The 19,666-nt window shown below is 42.2% G+C and overlaps 1 protein-coding gene across 1 annotated transcript in view; it reads right to left on the bottom strand.

Moving 5' to 3' along the window:
* NPHP3 (nephrocystin 3) overlaps positions 1–19,666 on the bottom strand; it is a 342,323-nt gene that overhangs the window by 278,194 nt on the left and 44,463 nt on the right. The window contains exons 6-8 of the mRNA XM_085630683.1: positions 14,787–14,920; positions 8,007–8,167; positions 5,340–5,490 (exon numbers count right to left, since the gene is read on the bottom strand). Coding sequence (XP_085486809.1) covers positions 5,340–5,490; positions 8,007–8,167; positions 14,787–14,920 — 446 coding nt within the window. The remainder of the gene's footprint in view (positions 1–5,339; positions 5,491–8,006; positions 8,168–14,786; positions 14,921–19,666) is intronic.

The raw sequence follows: 19,666 nt of genomic DNA, 5'->3' as shown, positions 1-19,666 counted from the left end.
AAAAAGTCTTCTTATAAGGACTCTTTATGTAAGGCCACCCCATGATACTCTGCTGCTCTAGCAAGAAGTTCTTGGTAAGCCACAATATTGTCCGGTGGCGACGCCTTTGTAGGGTAAAGGTCTGGGTCGGTATCCAATGGAGGGTAAATGGTGTAATCATTTAATGGGTCTACACGCAAATGTGTGTCTTCTACATCAATATCATCCCCTTCAGGCTGTGTATGTGGAGATCCCTGAGGTGTTCTGTGTAAAGGATCTAGAACTAGTAAATGTGGAGAAGATGGTGGAGGGGATTGTGGGGCAGGATAAGCAGGGCTGGAAGCCATGTCTTTTTTCTTCTTCGAAGGGTCGTCTGACGGAAGTTTGCGTTTGGGTGGTGTTTTAGCAGAAATATATCCTGTATCAGGATTGATATAAATCTTCTTTTGTTTAGGATCCAATTTAGCTTTAAAGTCTAAAATTGGTTCGGGAGGTTCTGAGAGGCTGTCCTTCGATTTCGGCATCAAGATAGATTTGTTTTTGTGAGCGGAAGGTTTCAGCTCCGAAGCATGTTTTTGTTTCGGAGAGGAGGGATTTGTCCTTTTAACCAGAAAGTTTCGGATCTGAAGATGATTTAAGCCGACTCAGTCCCGAGGCGGAAGGCTTGACGATTTTTTTCAGTGCCGAGCCAGGAGGCGGGGCGTCGGAAACATTGTCACAGGCCAACTTCAGTCAGAAGGCAGAGGTGATGCCGTAGACTTATGTTTTTTGGAAAAGGTTTTAGGGGGGAAAAGGGGTCTTTGGTACTCACAGCACCCTGCCCCAGTGGCACGTCTCCGGACTCCAAATCAATCTCATGTTCAGAATCTGACTCCGGAACAGAGAAGGCCTCTTCTTTTGCTGCCGACACTTTGACCTCTTCCTGCCCCGATTCTTCGCCAAAGATGTCCGGAGTGTGTTGAATGCTTTGGTGTTGCATTTCTCAGCGTCGAGCCTGATGATCACAGGGAGTTTTCTTGGACTAAACTATTTACAGGCATCGCAGTCTTCTTCCTTGTGCTCTGGAAAGAGGCACAAGTTACAAACTTGATGTAGGGCGGTGCAACTGAAGAGAGAGTGTTTCCCGAAACGATTTGATAACCGGAGAAGAGGGAAACTCATACGAGAACAATACCATCGAGGGTAGAGTGGCTTGTGCACCGAGGGGAACCTGAAGAACTGTTTCGAACCAGAGTGCAGCAATACATGTCCTACCATAATGGTGAAAAAAAAACAATCTAACAGTGGAGTTGATGCCCATACGCACTATCAAAGGAGGAGTTTCCTTACCTTGTGACTGGAAAGACTTCTTAGAAGAAAAACAACTTGCAAACATCCGGACCTAACACAAGATGGCAGGAGTTTGCAAAGCATGTGTATCTACAGCACACATGCCTCGAACATACATTTTTGTTCTTTGGGGAGTCCATCTGATGGAGGAATTTTTTTCCCTGAATATTTCATTCGATTGTGGCTCATTGTATCCTGTGGAATTCAGATTTTTGCCCTGGGATATTCTGGATTTAGGAGAGAGGGTGGAGGAGGTAGATTTAACAGCGTTTCAAAAACACATTCCAGGTGTGTCATCCTTCTTCACATTAAACTTGCTGCCCACTAAGAACACATACCAGAGTCAATTTCCATAACATCCAATATCGTTACCTATTTCATTAATATGCAATACATTAATCTGCTACCTCAACTTGAACATGTGAGTTTTCTCACCATGTTGGACTCTCAGCAAATGAATCTGAGACGTGATTTTTTGGCCCTGCCATTATTTTCTAAAGTACCTGGAGGACCCACCTTCTCTTCAATGACCACAATATAATTATACACTTGCTATTTTTAACTTCCAATTTTGTGGGAGGTCAATCTAAAAATCTGCTCCTCAGGAACTCCTTCAATGTGGCATTTGTGTGCTACGATTATGTGACACTAAAGTGCTCGCCCTCTCCAGATGTTTGAAGCCCCCCGGCAAAATCAGGATTCACCTGAGAAGGAAGAAGAACTTTGATCTCGGCCTTAAGATCCTTTCACCTCCACTACCATCAATAGCATTCATATGGTAGCTGCATATGCTGTTCCTGGGTGGATGTCAACTGAGCAAATGATTTTTTCCACTTCTCACATTGTCTTCTGGTGGAGTTAATTTAATTTCAACTTAGGTGTCGTGAAGGTTGGTGTGGGGGGGCCACGAGGACTCTTACTTCTTTCGTTAATCCACACAATTGACTTCAGTTTGGATTATTGCTGTCTTCAGACTCAGAAGCCCTACTATTGCACTGTACAATAAAATCTTTTTTGCAAGCTAATGAGTTTTCTTATTGGGCATACCCAAATCCAAGGACAGTTTCTCCCTTGCTGTGGGAGCCACTGGCCTCTCCACAGGTTCACTCTCAGCTGCAGAGATAATGGAGGCTGTTTTCTTAGTCATTCCTCATTGATGTGTGTGATCTTAAATGCAGGAGTTTGCCTTTGTCCAGGGTACACTGGATCGTCCTCCCTAACTCTGGGACTGCAGGGGGCTGGGTGGGCAAAAGACCACCAACCAGCCCTTGTGATGCTCCTGTCCCACCACTGCCACCTTAATCAACTGGTCAGTTACTACTTTGACCTTCTGGCAGGGGTATAACGCATGCCCCAGCAGCATAGGGGGGTGGGGGGGTCCCCATCCCTTCACAGGGATCCCCAATACTATTAGGAGGCCATTTTCAGTTCAAGTCTAATGAATACCTGTGAGATATGGGAGACTCAGGGGCCCCTCATCACAATCTGCAGGGACGCCTCATCATTTGCATTACGCCACTGCCTTTGGGTTGTTAGAGGAGTGATACGCAGACTTCCTAAGTGGGGTCATTAAATCTGCAACGTCTGCCATGTTTCTCTTATCTGTGTCAGCACCTGTTTGAACAAATCAGAGCAACACGTCTGGTGGCAGTGCAGCTGTTATCTTGTAGTCCACCAAAGGTAATATGGCGGATTCGCTTTTCAGCTTCATAGCTAGGTGCCCTTCCACTTTACAAATTGGAGCCCTGCTCAGAGAGCCAGTTATGTCATTTAATACAGCAACGGCTGCCTATGAGCCTACAAGTAAGAGCCCACTGTCAAAACCATTTAAAGTAATTCTATCTCTATTTTTGTTTTCTCCGTGTAAGTGAAGCATTAGTATCTGTGATAACCTTCTGCTTAGAGTGTTGTAAATTAATAACCATTGATCACTAACACACAGAATACCTATAAAGGCTGACTTTTACAGGTGTGGAAAAGTCTATGTGGTTATTTGGTATATAAAATAGTGATTGTCTTCTTTGTGGAAATGTGCATTTCCCAGTCTGAGAAAACACATTTTCACTTTTTTGGAACAGTCAAAATCTGTGGAAATTCACAACATCTTACCCCATTTTTTCCCTAATATGAAAAGTTCTGCCAAAATGTCTGGAAAATTGCTACATAATTGACAAATTACATTTTGAAAAGAAATGCCACTAAATAAAATTTGTGTATAACTAGTTTCCACTGACACTGTAATTTAAAGTTTCATAGTATGGTAATGGTGGAGATATTTACACGGAAACTTTAAGCAGATTTCATTTTAGTCATTATTTTTATTTGTTTATGCCACTTCCTGGCACTGACATGACCTAAGTTTGTAGAGACCTGCTTGACATTTTGCATATTTTTATGATAAAACTTCCTGCTTGTTTCTACCTTCTGCATCTGCATAAATAGTAGTTATTCTTCTGCAGAAGGTGTTGGTTTATATTACCACAAACATCTCCACTTTTGTAATGCCAAAGCAAGTACAAATGATTGAAAAAAGAGATATTCCTCACTTTGATTTTAGAAAAGTGGAGAATGTTCATGAAGCAATGTTTTGGAGGAAAGAAACACTGCTCGAGGATAGAGAACAGAGCACGAGGAGACAGGTTAGAACCTCTGTGCTAACGTAGAAGGTCAAAGTGACAGAAAATTAAGAAACCAAGAGTTTGAGAAAATGAGGAGGAAGCAGAAGTGGATAAAAATTTCAGAGGCTGATGAAGGCAGGAACAAATAAACAATTTGAGAATAAAAACAGAGATAAAGGCAGCAGCAAATTAAAAACGGACGTTGAAGCATGCAGGAGGAAGAAACCGTGGCGGAAAATTGATTCCGAGAAATGTTTGATGCGTAGGTAGCAGCGAATGAGGGCAAAGGAGATTAGGAACAATCAGATGACATCTCTTCAGGTAGGGCACGTTAGCCAAGGAAGTGGTAATATGCATTGTTTTAGAAAGGACATAGTTGGTAAAAAGAAAAGTAAGATCAGTGAGGTTTAGGATCCAGTAGTTAAACTGTGAAAGAAAGTACTAAATGAGAAACAATGAAGTAGCCATAAAAGAGAGGACAGAGATAGTTACCACTTGCCGATACCCATATCTCGCCCCTTGCTGAATTATGAATTTTAGAGGCATTGCTTAGCAGAAGTTACTACAAGGAAAAGGTAGTTCGTAATGGAGAACATTCACATGTGGTAGAAAATGCGAAACAGTAGGTGAAGCATTTGCACTCCTTTTTCTGCGCATTTTACCAAATTCTTTGTACTAAACCTCTGAATTCAGGAGTAAAACTATATAAGGAGATATTACTTTCAACAAATGGCACAATATGTCTTGCGTACTAGACAAATCCAACAACAAGTCTGGTGTTTCACCCAATAGAATAGGCAATGGTTTATGAATTGTGATTGTAGATAACGGGCCAGAATTGTGATCTCATTTCCCTTCTTTTACATCAAAGACTAGACCGAGGCTCTGTCTTGAGGGTTTTCAAAACAAATAGTTCTATTTTTTCAATGTGTGCGACTAAGGGTGCCCATCACACAGTGTCAGAGCTACGTCTAGGTCCACTTGTTCATTCACCTATAAATCCATCTCTGTTCAGGACAAGCATACCTCGCTGTCAAATGCAATGAAAGCAGTTAATCAGTGCAACCTTAGGAAACGGGAGGTCTCAGTAGTTGGACATACTATGATATTTACGGTGCTATAGCTTGGATTTAAAATCGGAGAGAGACAAAATATTATATAGTCAAAGAAGGTGTTAAGTTATCACATTCAAGAGAAGGATCTTTTAGATGTTGTTGGTTTTCAATGAACCTCTGATCTAAATAGATAAACCAATCCTACAGTGCCGTACTAACCCAGAACAATAGTATTTTGTGATGCCTTCAGTAACAGATATCCTAGAACTCCAAAACCACACATACCAAGAGGTCTACTGAGAGTATCTCTGAACACGTACACGCCTGTACGCATATGAACCCCCATGCATTGTTTTACCTTGGTTTTGTGTGCTTTATTTTCATCCTGCTCCATCAGCTGTTGCACGGACTCTGAGCAGTCCTGGCCCTCTTCCCTTCTGTGGTAGATCAGTCGTGGCTTTGACTCACTGTTCTTTATGAAGGCTTCTTCACAGTCTTCCGACAAACTGCTAGGATGGGGACAGAGTTTATGGGGACAGAGTTTATGTCTCAGTATCCAATATTCAGCAGAATATTCAACAACTACACACATTAAGATATTTACTTGTGCAGCACGTTTAAAACATTTCTAAAATGTGTATGTTCTTTGAGAACTTTATAAATGAACTTATGCAATTATCCTTACTGAGCGTGTAGGACACCAATCATTTGAGCAGAGGTCATTTCTAAAATGGCTCTTTGGGCTTAATCAGATAGTATGGGCTTAATCAGATAGTAAGGATTAAGGGTAAATGTACTTATAATTAATCTAAATAGGATACATCACAGTAAGAAGTTATCGCAAATTTGGCATTGCTCCCGCCCCTATGTACCAAAAGGAGACAGACACCCTGTTGGATGCAGGCTAGCAGACATTGGATAAGAAGCAGGTAACTGGTATTTGTAAAACAGAGATGTTTTACGGATATATATTTCTAAAGCACATGCAGACACCAAGTACTCACATTTACGCAAGGCAGCACATGGCACTAAGAATTAGAGATCCTCAATATTAGTTTCTCAGTAGGAACTGAGAAGAATCAAAAATGTTGGAATTTAGGCAAAAGGTAGACTTAAAACGATTCACCAAATAAACTAAAGGTGTGCAAAAACTAAAAGTAATGAACAAAACCCAAAGTAATGAGAAAGAAATACCAGCTATAATGACAGTTGGTTTCTAAAGGGGAATATGTAGTAATAAAAAAAATATTTTCTCTGCATTTTCCCCTGTACCTCTTTCACAAAGGTTTTTAGGTTACCCCAGAGGACAAACACAGTACATTTGGCCGGCAAACATAAATACTCACAACCTGACAAGCGCCATTAGGCATGCCAGATGTCACCTATGATCAACCTTCTGCAATCTGTGACACTGCCGTGCATTGCTTTCATGAAAAGATGCCACTAAGCCAGGGACCAAGCTTCAGTACTAAGGGCCGGATTACCAACTTGGTGGTCTATCGAACCGCAAACTCGCGGTAGTGGGAACCGCTGCACTGGCAGTCCAACCGCTGCATTACGAGTGCGGTGGTCCCACTGCCACAGGTCCTCCGCAACCGCCAGGGATCCATGATCCCTCGGCTGTGGAGCAGCGGTCTAGCCCAGCAATATGCTGGCAGTGTCACTGCAGCTATGCTAAGCATATTACGAGTTTCCTCACAGCTACAGTTTTCATGGCGGTGAGCCACCATGAAAACTGTGGCAGTGAGGAAACTAAGGGAGCCCTACAGCGTCCTCTGTTGCCTCTTGGCCAGAGGATGCATGCAGGGGGGCACATGGTGTGCCCACCTGTCTGCATGCATTTCCAGTTCCTGCATGGCATGGACTTGACATTCCCTGCCGAGCAGGAACGTGCTTTGGCTGTCCAATTGAGGTGCCTTTCTAACAGGCACCGCTGTGGGACCGCCAAAGCACCACCCATCAGACCACAAATTAACTCATAATCTGGTGGATGGTGTGCTGATGAGTTTGGAAGTGTGGGAGTGGGGCGGTGGCATGGTGGCCCGCTCCCACACTGCTAAACTCGTAATCAGGCCCTAAGTCATCGCAGAAGGCTTCGCCCTGCCAGGATGCAGGGCATCTGTATCCACTTGCTGCTGGAAAAAAAAGTATCTCTCTCCTCACATCTTCAACAACATTGGCAAATCCAATACATCTGGCTTCTGTGTGAAGCGTGCCCATATATACACACAAACGCACAATGCCCAGTGATCATTATAGGCATGCCGTACCACTACTGCACTATACATAAAGAGTAATATCCAACATCATGCCTCAAATGTAGGCTGTTCGTAGGCAATAAAGCTCACAAAATACAGCTAGCAATTGCTACCATAGCTACTCCAAAATGACATCACAAATTACTGGTTCTTGACACTGCAGCATGTTTTGCTCATGGTTAGGGCCATGGTTTATGCAGTGCTGCACCAGGTTAAACTGTAATTTATTTAGATAGCTTTCAGGTGCAGCACATTAAGGTTTGTTTATTTCTGCAAGATGTGGCTCATCAGGTAACTGAATTGCAGGTGTACTAAATTTAAAATGGAACAAATAACTTAGCAGGTATTACAATCGCTTTGTTTCACAAAAAAGAAAGATTTTCATTAAAGCATCTCTGTTCTGGTAACCATCAACTGAACTCTTTGGTGGAAGCACAAGATAATGGAGTGAGTGACAGGATCAATGAGTGAGAAGTTTGATTTACATTTTTGGAACATGAGAATGGCAACAGACCTTTACATTTGGAAAAATAGATTTGTGATTAATTCTTTTTTAATACTAGAATCACTGTGTTCGTTAATTATAACCACGGTTGATGCTTGTTTTCATTTCATCAGTCACCATAATACAAAGCCTTAGCAAACACACAGCATACAGGTATCTGGCCAATTCCAACACTGCCTGACACCAATAGTGCCCTTTAAGAAGTGGGTCACTATTATTCAATGGAATAGCCAATCTCTTTAAAGCTGATCAACCATCTTACCTGGGCAAAGAGGTATGTACAAACAGAATTACTAGAGAGCTTTTCTCGATTTCCAATTTTCTCAGTGCCAGATAGCAACTGTCACTCTCGACAGGAAAATGAATTGCCTGAAAGAAGTACCCCATGGACTCGCACATTCTTTGTAGTTTTGGTGCATAGCTCTACAAAAAAAAATTAAAGATGTCAAAAATAATGCTTCATAATCAAATGAATAACATTAAAAATACCAGTGATTTAACTTTTAGAATTTTAGACTTGCAATATCTTGGCAAATATTTTACCTATCTAATGTATTTTGTTTCAGATAAAATACAAAAGAGGAACCTATATGCAAATGAGAGTGTTCTCTCATAAACAGTTTAGTATCTTCCTGACTTACTACAAAGCATCAGAATTAAACTCATTAATAGGCAACAAAATTCTATTTTTTTCCGGTGTTCTTTAAAAAAACAAAAAATTGTACTCCTAATGCAAACAATATATATGCATTTTATCTTACAGTTCATGACTGTGTTTGGAATTCTCATTGGGCTAAGTCATCCTTTTCTTCATTGAGTTCAACACTGTCGCTGGCAGATTGAATTCAAACTGTGACAAGAAAAGACTGAGGGGAATGATGACCTTAAATACAATACACATGCTCGCCACCTTGGACAACTTGGCCTAGCAGAGCATTTAAGACTCAATAGAAAACCAGAATGCTCAGGCCGTTACTAACAACAATGGAGAGACAGTGAACTATAATCTCAGATACATGTCTGCTGCTTATAAATGATTAAACTGTAAAGTTTCCTTCCCTTGAGCACTATGGGCCTCATGTAGGAAGCCAAATACCGGTCGGTAACGGCCGATTTTCGGTAATTATACCGTTACCGACCGGTATTTTGGCTTTTGGTATGTAGGGGGTGAATTTCTGTATTCGGAATTTACCGATTCGGTAAAATTACCGATTCGGTAATTTTACCGATTCAGTAATTTTACCGATTCGGTAAATTCTGAATACAGAAATCAGATGTAGGGGGACTGTGTGGGTGTTGTATCGAGTCGGTATTTACCACCAACTAATAGTTGGTGGTAAATAAAGTATGGATGAGTAAAAGCATTTAAAAGCGCTTAGAAGTGTGCACATGTGGCAGACATACATGCCCTTAGGGCATGTATGTGTGCCACATGTGCACACATGGCCGAATCAGGGGTGCAACAGGGTGTCAATGTGACACCCTGCCACCCTTGCATGTGCTCCCCCATTACCGAATCGGTATTTACCGATTCGGTAATGAGGCATACCTTCCCCTCAATGGGAAGGTATGCCTCATTACCGAATCGGTAAATACCGAATCGGTAATTACCGAATTTTACCGAATCGGTATTAATTACCGACTCATTACCTACATAGCATTTACCACTTCATAAATACCGAATCGGTATGATTCGGTATTTATGAAGTGGTAAATGCAAGCCCACCTACATAAGGCCCTATGTGACAAACATGCACACCGTAACATCTAACTATTACTTATTTACAAGAGACCTGGCACAGACAGAGTGTGCGACCTCCTCCTCCAGTCACTTATAATTAGTCAAAAGTTAAAATTGGGCTTTGTCGGATCTTGGAGTGCGTGGCTCAGCTGTGATGGCAAATCACAAAAGACTGCAGCAGGCACTATGGAGAAGTTGGTAGGAGTTCTAAGGTGTTTTATAGTCATCCCGCAATCAATGGAACATTATAGTAACTATAAAAACTGAGAGGGACCCCTTAAGCCAAAGGAATAGGGTACCATACGAATATGAAATCACAAAGGTTTCCTTTGGACAGCACTATGCAACCAACCATATATAATACCTAACCAGAGTCTCAAACTCAATCACATTCATTCCATTCAGAATGGGAGAATATATCTGTATACCAAAGGCTAATGTTATGTACAAGACTAATAACAGGAAAATAAAATAATTTTATTCATCATAGGACACAATCACAGAAGCAGATCTACACAATTAAGAACAATGTGTCATAGAATATAAAGGACAATTCAAATTACATTAATTCATTCAAAAAACACAATAAAAATTAGCAGGCAACATAAGTTTAAAAACATGCACGAGTACAAATAATAGACCAAAGACTTAGTCTTAAGCTGATCACATCCGTAAGATTTGTTCCTCAATAACTGCGACTTGGTGCTGTGTTTTATGGGCACACGAAGGTCTTAGTGATAATTTCGGATTGTGTTCCTAACAAATCAGGCGTCGACGCGTTTCGATGGGAAAATTATAATACCATCTTTATCAAGACCAACGTTATACGACTCTCTCAAACTGATAAAACAGGAACAATTAAAAACACCTCATTTATAATAGAGGTTTGAGGGGATATGTATATCTTGAGCACCAGATTGATAATGTGTTTGGGCTTCAGGGGCAAACACCTCCTGTTATCAACATACCAGGTCCGTAGATCGACTATAGGATGTATCTTTCTCAGATCTCCAAAAAACCCAAAGCGAAAAAATTGAATCTGGTGCTAAATAGTGTGGAAATCCTGTCAATGGTAGAAGCTATACTCTTCACGTTTGTGGCACCAAGATTCTGTGTAGAATATCCTCAAATTATTCTTTTGTAGATAGATTATGATTTCTAGGATACTGTTTTCCTTTTATGATGGAAGAAGAGAAGATCAAAAAACTTCTAGCAGCGATCCTATGATAATAAGGATTTGCTGGCGGGCGGCAGCCTCACGACCTCCGTTGCAGTGATTGTTAGAAAAAGTGTTGTCTGCTAATTTTTATTATGTTTTTTTTAAATGAATTTATGTAATTTGAATTGTCCTTTATATTCTATGACACATTGTTCTTAATTGTGTAGATCTGCTTCTGTGATTGTGTCCTATGATGAATAAAATTATTTTATTTTCCCGTTATTAGTCTTGTACATAACATTAGCCTTGGGTATACAGATATATTCTCCCATTCTGAATGGAATGAATGTGATTGAGTGGTAAAGTTTGAGACTCTGATTAGGTATTATATATGATTGGTTGCATAGTGCTGTCCAAAGGAAACCTTTGTGATTACACATTATAATAGATACATAGCTGGCCACTGAACTCTTTGCCTCCTGAAGATCTCAAACGAGTACAAGTAGGCCTGGCTGTGAAATTCCGCCGAGTTCACCGAGTTTTTCCCACTCCGCTCGCGCCAGACATTATGAAGTTGGCAAGCGCAATTAAGGAAAATCCTCTTACCACAAACCACCTCCTGGCGAGATTTCTCAACACGGGCGATCGCTACAGCCCGCATTGAGAAACCTTCCATTCATGGTAAGGAAGCTACTGCTCAAGTAGAATATCTACTCAAGCTTCAGAAAGAAGCAGCACCCTCTTGGGCAGCGCATGGTGCATTTAGTATTGATTTTGCAGCACAGGACATACACCAGGCGCTACACATCTGCGTGAACGGCGAGACGTAACGCACTCCGCTGCTTGCAGAACTCCGTTTAGCACAGTGGAGACTTTTGGTCACTTCGTAGAGTTCCACACAGTGGAACTCTGCGAACTCCGCCCATGCCTAACTTTAAGGCCTCTTAAAAAACATTGAAAACCTACTTGTAAACTCTAACTTGACCTAAAACCCCTACTCTATCTTCTATACTTTTCGTAACTCTTTTCAACCTACCCTTCTTTCTCCACTCTTCACCATTCACCTCTTCCTCGACTTTGCAGCGGCTGCTTTTTCATCTTGCTATCACTTGTCCTCACCATCCATTTGCCTAAACTCCGGTCTCTTCACCTCTCTAACTTTATTCTAATTCCACTCCCTCCATTTTCTTCCTTATTCCCCTCCACTCCCTCCCTAACTTAGTGTTTCGTAACATAAGTAGCTCAAAGTTCATTGTTTTACTTTGTAAAGAGTTCCATATCTCTACACTCATGTAACAAGATGCAGATCACTATTTGTTGTTGCTTATGTAAAGCTCACTGACATCTGATTTGGTGGAGTTGTGCGGTTTTAAAATGTGAAATAAACAGATGCTGAGTATTATTTTACATGCCCTGCTATAGACCCTTGCCTATGACCTCCCACATCACACCGGGAGGCACATAAAGGCCTGTATATCCCACTGAGGTGTCGAACACTGTATTGTAGGCACCTCCAGATAGTATAAACAAAAGATGAGCCGCTGTGCATGATGTATAAAAAGGAGGTCCCCACCTATATTAGGATGAGCCTAGACAGTGCTTGCGCTGTCTCTTCAAGACATGTTGTATATACTTTGTGGGCTTACACCCCGCCCATTGCTTTTAATTTGTTAATTTGAGTATCCTTTAAAAATCCTTGCTTCCAAGTGGTTAATCTTTCCTATTTGTCTCTCCTTTTCGTCGGTTGTTCACTCCCTCTGAGTAGCGCCCCATTACTTGTAGACTTCCACTTGTCCCATTATAGAATTTATTTAGGGGCTACTTTTTTACTTCTCCAATAGCATTTCACACGAGCGCTTGATATTTCAGTGGCTCAGAGTTCTGTAAACAGGGCTGTAATTTTTGTTCTTAGCTTCACCCATAGAATGTCAGAGGCTGTTTGAGGGGCCTCTTTAATTTACTTTCTCTGACTTCAAAGTGAGAGGATTTGCCCAGTCCCACAACCCCCTTCAACTTTGCTGCTTCAACCATCCCACCAGTCCCCGCCCTTTCCGTGTGTGTTCATCTGTAGTCCTACATTTAGGTCTATTGCCTGTCCTAGTTTTGTAAAAGCATCTCGTAAAATGGTGACAGGTGTTTCACAACTCAGTAGTTTTTAAAACAATTAATACAAAAATTGAATTGCTCCGGGTCATAAAATGGCCTTAGTAAGGCTGCTTTAATATAAATCTTGTAAAACATATTACATTTTTCGTTAGCAGGCGTACTTGTACCATCCCACTGCTCCTGAAAGGGGACCGCTTCTCCACTTGGCACCACTTGCAATGTCTACTTGTAATGCTGTTCTTGCTTGCTATTTCTGAGGGTGCACCACATTTTGCCATCCCGGCTACACGCTTGCGTTTTCTCAGAGGACAACCAAACAGTGGAGAGTGGATGAGCCTGTGTGCAAAGCTCCCGGTATCTGCCTGTTGCACTCAATGTGGCAGATGCCATCAGTCCTCTCCCTAGTGCTGCGGGACCCAGCCCAACACCCTGTAAGTGTCTGTATACGCGTGAGGCCAGAGGTTTATTTTAATTATTATTAAAAGCTTTCACAGGACAGTCTTACAAGAATGTGTGTCATGTTTGACATTTTGACTTCTTTTACAATCTGGCAACTATATTAAAGCTTAATGCTTTTTTAAAGTGGAGTTGACCAGTTCATGTTTCTGCCTACAGATGCACCAGTTTTAGCACTCTAATGTTAATTGGTCAGAGAAAGTTAATAGCACCGGTATACTTTTATATTGCACGTTTTTATAGCGCATAATACTTCCATTTATGTAGTCTCTGGAGAGCCTTCTACAGAAGTTTGGTTTTGGTTTCCATTTGGTAGAACACCTGCTAACATTTGCGGGGGTGGGATCAGACACAGTTATCCTTAGTACCAGTGTCAGTATTTTGTGTGTCCTATTCATTTGTCACTGCCTGGTAGTGCCCCACAAAAGGCCGGAGGTGTGTTACTAGGGGTTGTGAATTTTTCTGCCCTTCCTAACAAGGGTGTAAACATTGATTTAAGTGTTTCATTCGTAGCAAGCTCGAAATGTCAGTTCTTAATCATGGAGGTTGGCTGTGGGGTAGAACAAAAACCTCAAACATCACAGGCATTGTTCATAATAAAAATCAGTGTTGAGGCAATGTTATAGATTTTAAGAGAATGATGAGACTTTTCTATTAAACATAATTTGCGTAGTAATACAGAGTAGAGTACTTGTATGCTAGAAACGGTTTCAGGGACATCAGATACTTTTTAGGTCGACACTATACTCCCTACATTTCACTCCACAACACGCCACTCCATAACACACCATACCCCTCAACTCTACACCACTCTACGCCACTCCATAACACTACACTCTACTCTATTTTAGAACACTTCACTACATGCCCCTTTACACCAATAACCTTTAGTCATACTGAATAGCAGCCACACTACTGTACAACATGGCTAAAACATATTGGCAAAGCCATAGGCTAAACCCATTGGCTATGCCAATGCTTGTTTCCATTGGTTCTATATTTTCTGCTCTGCTATTCCTTCGACAGTTTCTAAAAAGGTGACAAACTGATACATTTGTGCAGCACAAAACACTATGCTGCAGCTTCACCTTTGGCCTTAAATAACCTTTATGCAATTTGTGTTACAATCAATTTCACTTTGCAGCTTTTGGGAAAAAAGGCCAGCATACTCCACCTAACTAAGATGGCCTCCAGCGCACCTATGTTCTGATGATACCTTTGGAAAGCAAGGAGGATGTTATCAAACCAGAGTAACAAACGCACAGGGGCCAAAAGGTCTGTCAAGACCTTACAGCAGATGGCTGAATGCCTAACAAAGTAAGATGTTCTCAGGCACCTACACCAATAAACCAGTGTTGCAGTTCACCTTGCAGGATACCAAGCTCAATCTCCATAATCACATTCATGATCTAAGAGCTAAACGCATACCAGACTTGCTTGTGGAAGCTTGGTCAGCACGCCAGTGTCCAGCAGGTCTAGTGTTGGCAGTGGCCTTTCAGCTTTAACATTAATTATTTCATAGCCTTCTATTACATCTTTCACTGGCTTGACACCTCAGTACAGCTATTTTCTGTTCTCACCTTAAGGAAGATGTCCACCTCTGGCTGAGTTTCAATTGTGTTCATTAGAAAACATCGCACTGTGTTACTCCATAGAGACTGGGAGAAAAGAGGAGTCACCTGCAGCAAACTGGCGACAGCTGCATCCCAGTCATCTGCAAAGAAATTAAAAGGCATGTGTTGATATATATACGTTCCAAATGATGGCTTAAGCTGCACATATAATCCCTTTCCTAATGGTATTTTGGTAATGATGTACTGTTAAGAACAGATGCAAGAATAGGAAAAGAAGACCTGAAAGGCCTCTTGGAGATTGGAGATGATGCTATGGGGCTGTGAAAATCATGTTTCCAGTCTAGTTCGTATTGCTTTCTGGTGATTGCATTACTGATGCACTGGACATTTAGCAAATGAATTGAAAAAGCAGAAAATAACAGTGTCTTGAAGAAACCATTTCTTCCTGGTGAGAGTACGTGCTAACTGCAGTATTGCATATCTCCACGGATCAGGTAAAGAACAGGAAACGTTTGCTGCAAGTTATCTTTAATGCGAAACTCTTCAATATAATGATGTTCCTTGCTGAAAAAATAATAATTACTGGGCTTTTACTGCTGTATTTAACATATGTATTAAATTCAATTTCCACACCTCACCTAACAAAATGGTAATGTCCAAATCATGCTTATCTCCCTGTGGCTCTAATCTGCCACTGTGTATTCATAAACAGGTTAACATCTACATATACTATTTTTCCATAAGCAAAAATGTAAGGGACAGAAATGCATAGGCCTTTCACCTTTTCTGCAAAGTGCCAACTCTAGGTAGCACAAAGGGCATGAAGGCATTAAGATATCAGTGGCAATGATGTGCTATATTTCTTAGGAAGAAACCACCATGAGCCTCCTGATCAGTTCGGGTGGCCGCAACATGAAGAAAAATTTTGCAGTTGCCATTACAGGGAATGGGGACATGTTCCAAAAAATTGAAAAACACTAATATGTATGGATGGTGGTACCCTGGCCGTCTAGGCATTGAAGGGGGGGTCCCAGAAGGAACCCCCTCCATAGCCAAATTTAAACAAAATGTTGTTTGGGTTGTCATAATCCCACTATAGCCAGTGTCAACACTGTACTTCCACAAGAGTCTCATGGGAGCACAGGGGCCCATGCTGGCTTCTGCAAGAGCCCAGCAGGATCAGAAAAGATAAGGGGGCTTGTCTGTGGTGGCTGGGCCACATACCAGCAGCTTTCCCTGTGGCTAACCCACGCCACGCACAAAGGTCATCTGCAGTATGGGATGGCTGCCTGTGGGGGAATGGTGTTGGGGGGGGGGAGCGGGGATTTGCTGCTCCTGGCGGGGGGGGGGGCGGGAAGTGGTGGATGCAGGAGCGGCTGGCAGGGAACAAGGGTGGTGGGCTGAGGGGTTGAATAAAAAAAGCAACAAAAAACCCCACTTGCCTTTCTACGGCCGCCGTCTCTCCGGCGTTGCTTCTCTTTCTGGCAAGTCCAGAACCAGGAAGCACCAGGGCTCTCCTAAGCCAATAACAACGCTGAAATGCAGCGTTGTGATTGGTCTGAGCTCCGTGGTTAGGCGCTCAGTTGAGACTGGGGGCCTGGTCATGTTCCCAACCTTTGCAGTCTGGTGTGAAATATGCTAGGTGCACATGACTCTTTGGCCAGGCCAAGATGGCCAGCCAAACAGTCATGCACACTTTGAGAGTGTGCACTCACCACTCTGACCTCAGCCCCGCCCTGCGCTAACCCAGCCCTGTAGCAAAGAAAAATAAAATGATAATAATGAAGTTATTATCATTACATTTTTTTCTGCTCTCAGAGCAGTGGGGCGACCCTCCTCTGCTTTAGCGGAAGAGCCGCCCTTGGGTGGATGCGCGCACGGCCTGGTCACTGGCCCAGTGGCCAACACCATGCCACTTAGGGACAGCGGGGATGGCATAGTTACGTATGGTGATAAATTATTACATTAAAAAAAACATAGAAATTTACGGAAAAAAAACAAAGTATTAAGTGGCGTTATAGTCAAGTGAAAATGTCAGTTTAAACATAACATTTTAAACAAAACAAAAAACCACTAAAATTCACCAGTTACAGTTAAATGTCATAACTACACCATGCACTGCTTAGGACACCCCACTATAGATATATATATATATATATATATATATATTCACTGAAAAAACCATAGGTTTCACACATGTTATAGTTAGCGGAAATTTTACTGATAAAAAACCAATGAAATTCCCCCGTTATAGTTAGTGCAGGCAACTATAACTCACGCGACCGCAATCCTCTGCTGATGCTAATACTGTATTTAGACACTTATTTGCCCATGTCTTCTTCCATACATTTTTAGCTATACATATATTACAAATATTTTTTTTTCATAAAGACACATATGTCATCAGCAGAAGATTGCGGTCGCGTGAGTTATAGTTGCCTGCACTAACTATAACGGGGGAATTTCATTGGTTTTTTATCAGTAAAATTTCCGCTAACTATAACATGTGTGAAACCTATGGTTTTTTCAGTGAATTTGCAAGGTTTTTTAAATGCTAATTCCTAACTATAACGTGTGTGAAACCTATGGTTTTTTCAGTGAATTTGTACGTTTTTTTAAATGCTAAGTTACTTTACGCCATTCGTGGCGTGCGCGCCCACTTAACGCAGTTCGTTCCGTGCGCGCACGGTGCGCTTCGCGCACCGTGCGCGCACAGTGAGCACGCGGTGCGCTTCGCGCACCGCGTGCCCACTTTACGCAGTTAGTGCCGTGCACGCGCGGTGGGCACGCGGTGCGCTATGCGCACCGCGTGCCCACGTTACGCTAGATGGGCCATGTACGCACGATGCGCTACGCGCACCGTGCGCACATGGAGGACATATGATGCACTTCGTTTTGAAAGGTAATATTTTAATTTTTCGTATATGTTATAAGCCATGCACAAATGGTGCCCTTCGGGCACCATTTGCACACGGGGTGGAGAGAGTGTGGATAATTTTTTTTTTTATTATTATTTTTTTTAATATTTTAGTTTAACTTATCGTTAATAAGACATGCACATTTGGTGCCCTTCGGGCACCAATTGGACACGGGGTGGGGAGAGTGTGGCTAATTTTTTTTTTATAATTTTTTACCGTACGCGTACGGTAAGCGTAATAGGCGAAATTAGCGAAAAAATAAAAATTCAGTTTTTGGCCTTGGGGGATCTTTGGGGACTCCCTCAACATTGCTATGTGTGTGGGAGCTGTCTAAACAGCCCCTTTACATGTTTTTGTGCTTTATATTTTAAACATCACTCTCAGTGCGAGAGAGAAAATGGCGGCCGCCGCTTCCTGGTTTCGGCCGATTCGAATGTTTACTAAGATCTAAGAGCCAATCAGAATCGCGCTCGCGCACGCCACCGTACACGTACGGTAAGCGTACCGTAAGCGCACCGTAAGCTGGCTCAGATATATATATTGATTTAAAGGCTATTTTCTCAGAATCTACTGAACAGATTTACACCAAACCTACAAAAGGCACTTCCTTGACCTGAGGACTACCTCTCTGCCAAATTTCTAGTAATTCTGTTCAGCCGTTCGGGCTGTAGCCCTGTCTAAAGGTCCTATGGAAAAATGCATGGGAAAAACGCGTTTTGGGACCCCCCTTTTATCTCAGCCCCCGCTTGACGAATCCCCCCGAGACTTTCAGGGTAGGAGCGGAGCGTAGCGCCCCACCTATTTTGAAAAATTCGCGAGGATTCGTCGACCGGCGCCAAAGTTATTCAAAATAGAATGTTGCGGATTTCCTATGGAAACGTGGTCCTAACTATAACTACCTACTGGCGACCGCCAGTAGGTAATATATATATATACACTTAAAAAACCATGGGTTTCACACATGTTATAGTTAGCTGGGCATTTCCCTCGTAAAAAACCAATGAAATTCCCCCGTTATAGTTAGTGCAGGCAACTATAACTCACGCGACCGCAATCCGCTGCTGATGACGTCAGATATTACATCACTGTATTTAGACACTTATTTACCCATGTCTTCTTCCATTCATCTTTAGCTATACATATATTTCATTTTTTTTTTTTCAGAAAGACACATATGTCATCAGTGATGTAATATCGGACGTCATCAGCAGCGGATTGCGGTCGCGTGAGTTATAGTTGCCTGCACTAACTATAACGGGGGAATTTCATTGGTTTTTTACGAGGGAAATGCCCAGCTAACTATAACATGTGTGAAGCCCATGGTTTTTTAAGTGAATTTGCAAGGTTTTTTAAATGCTAATTCCTAACTATAACGTGTGTGAAACCTATGGTTTTTTCAGTGAATTTGTACGTTTTTTTAAATGCTAAGTTATGTATTTATTAATATATTTTTTTAAACAAAACTTTTTCACGGCTGTGGTCACGCGGTGCGCTTCGCGCACCGCGCGCCCACTTTACGGTGTTTCGTGCCGTGCGCTCACGGTGCGCTTCGCGCACCGTGCGCGCGCAGTGGGCACGCGGTACGCTTCACGCACATAACGCACACTTTACGCAGTTCCTGCCGTGCACGCTCGGTGGGCACGGAGCGCTTCGCCCCCAAGGGCCAAATACATTTTTTTTTTCGAAAAATCGCGGAGTGCGCGCATGCTGCGCGAACTTCGCAGAATTTTTTCCGTTTGGGTGCGCGCACTCGGCGTTTTTTCGAAAAAAAAATAACAAAAATGTTTGCCCTTGGGGGTCCTTCTGGGACCCCCTGACCACGGCTAGGGGGTCAGGAACTGTCCACCCTGCCCCCTTTTCACGTTCTCCACATTTGTTTTTCACCCCCACAGAGTGCGAGAGACAAAATGGCGGCCGACACTTCCTGGTTTCGACCGATTCGAATGTTTACTAAGATCTAACAACCAA

This window comes from Triturus cristatus, chromosome 10 (assembly GCF_964204655.1).
Source record: "Triturus cristatus chromosome 10, aTriCri1.1, whole genome shotgun sequence".
Taxonomy (NCBI): Eukaryota; Metazoa; Chordata; class Amphibia; order Caudata; family Salamandridae; genus Triturus; species Triturus cristatus.
Note: the sequence above shows the minus strand (reverse complement) of the source record. Positions and strands in the feature narration are given on the sequence as shown.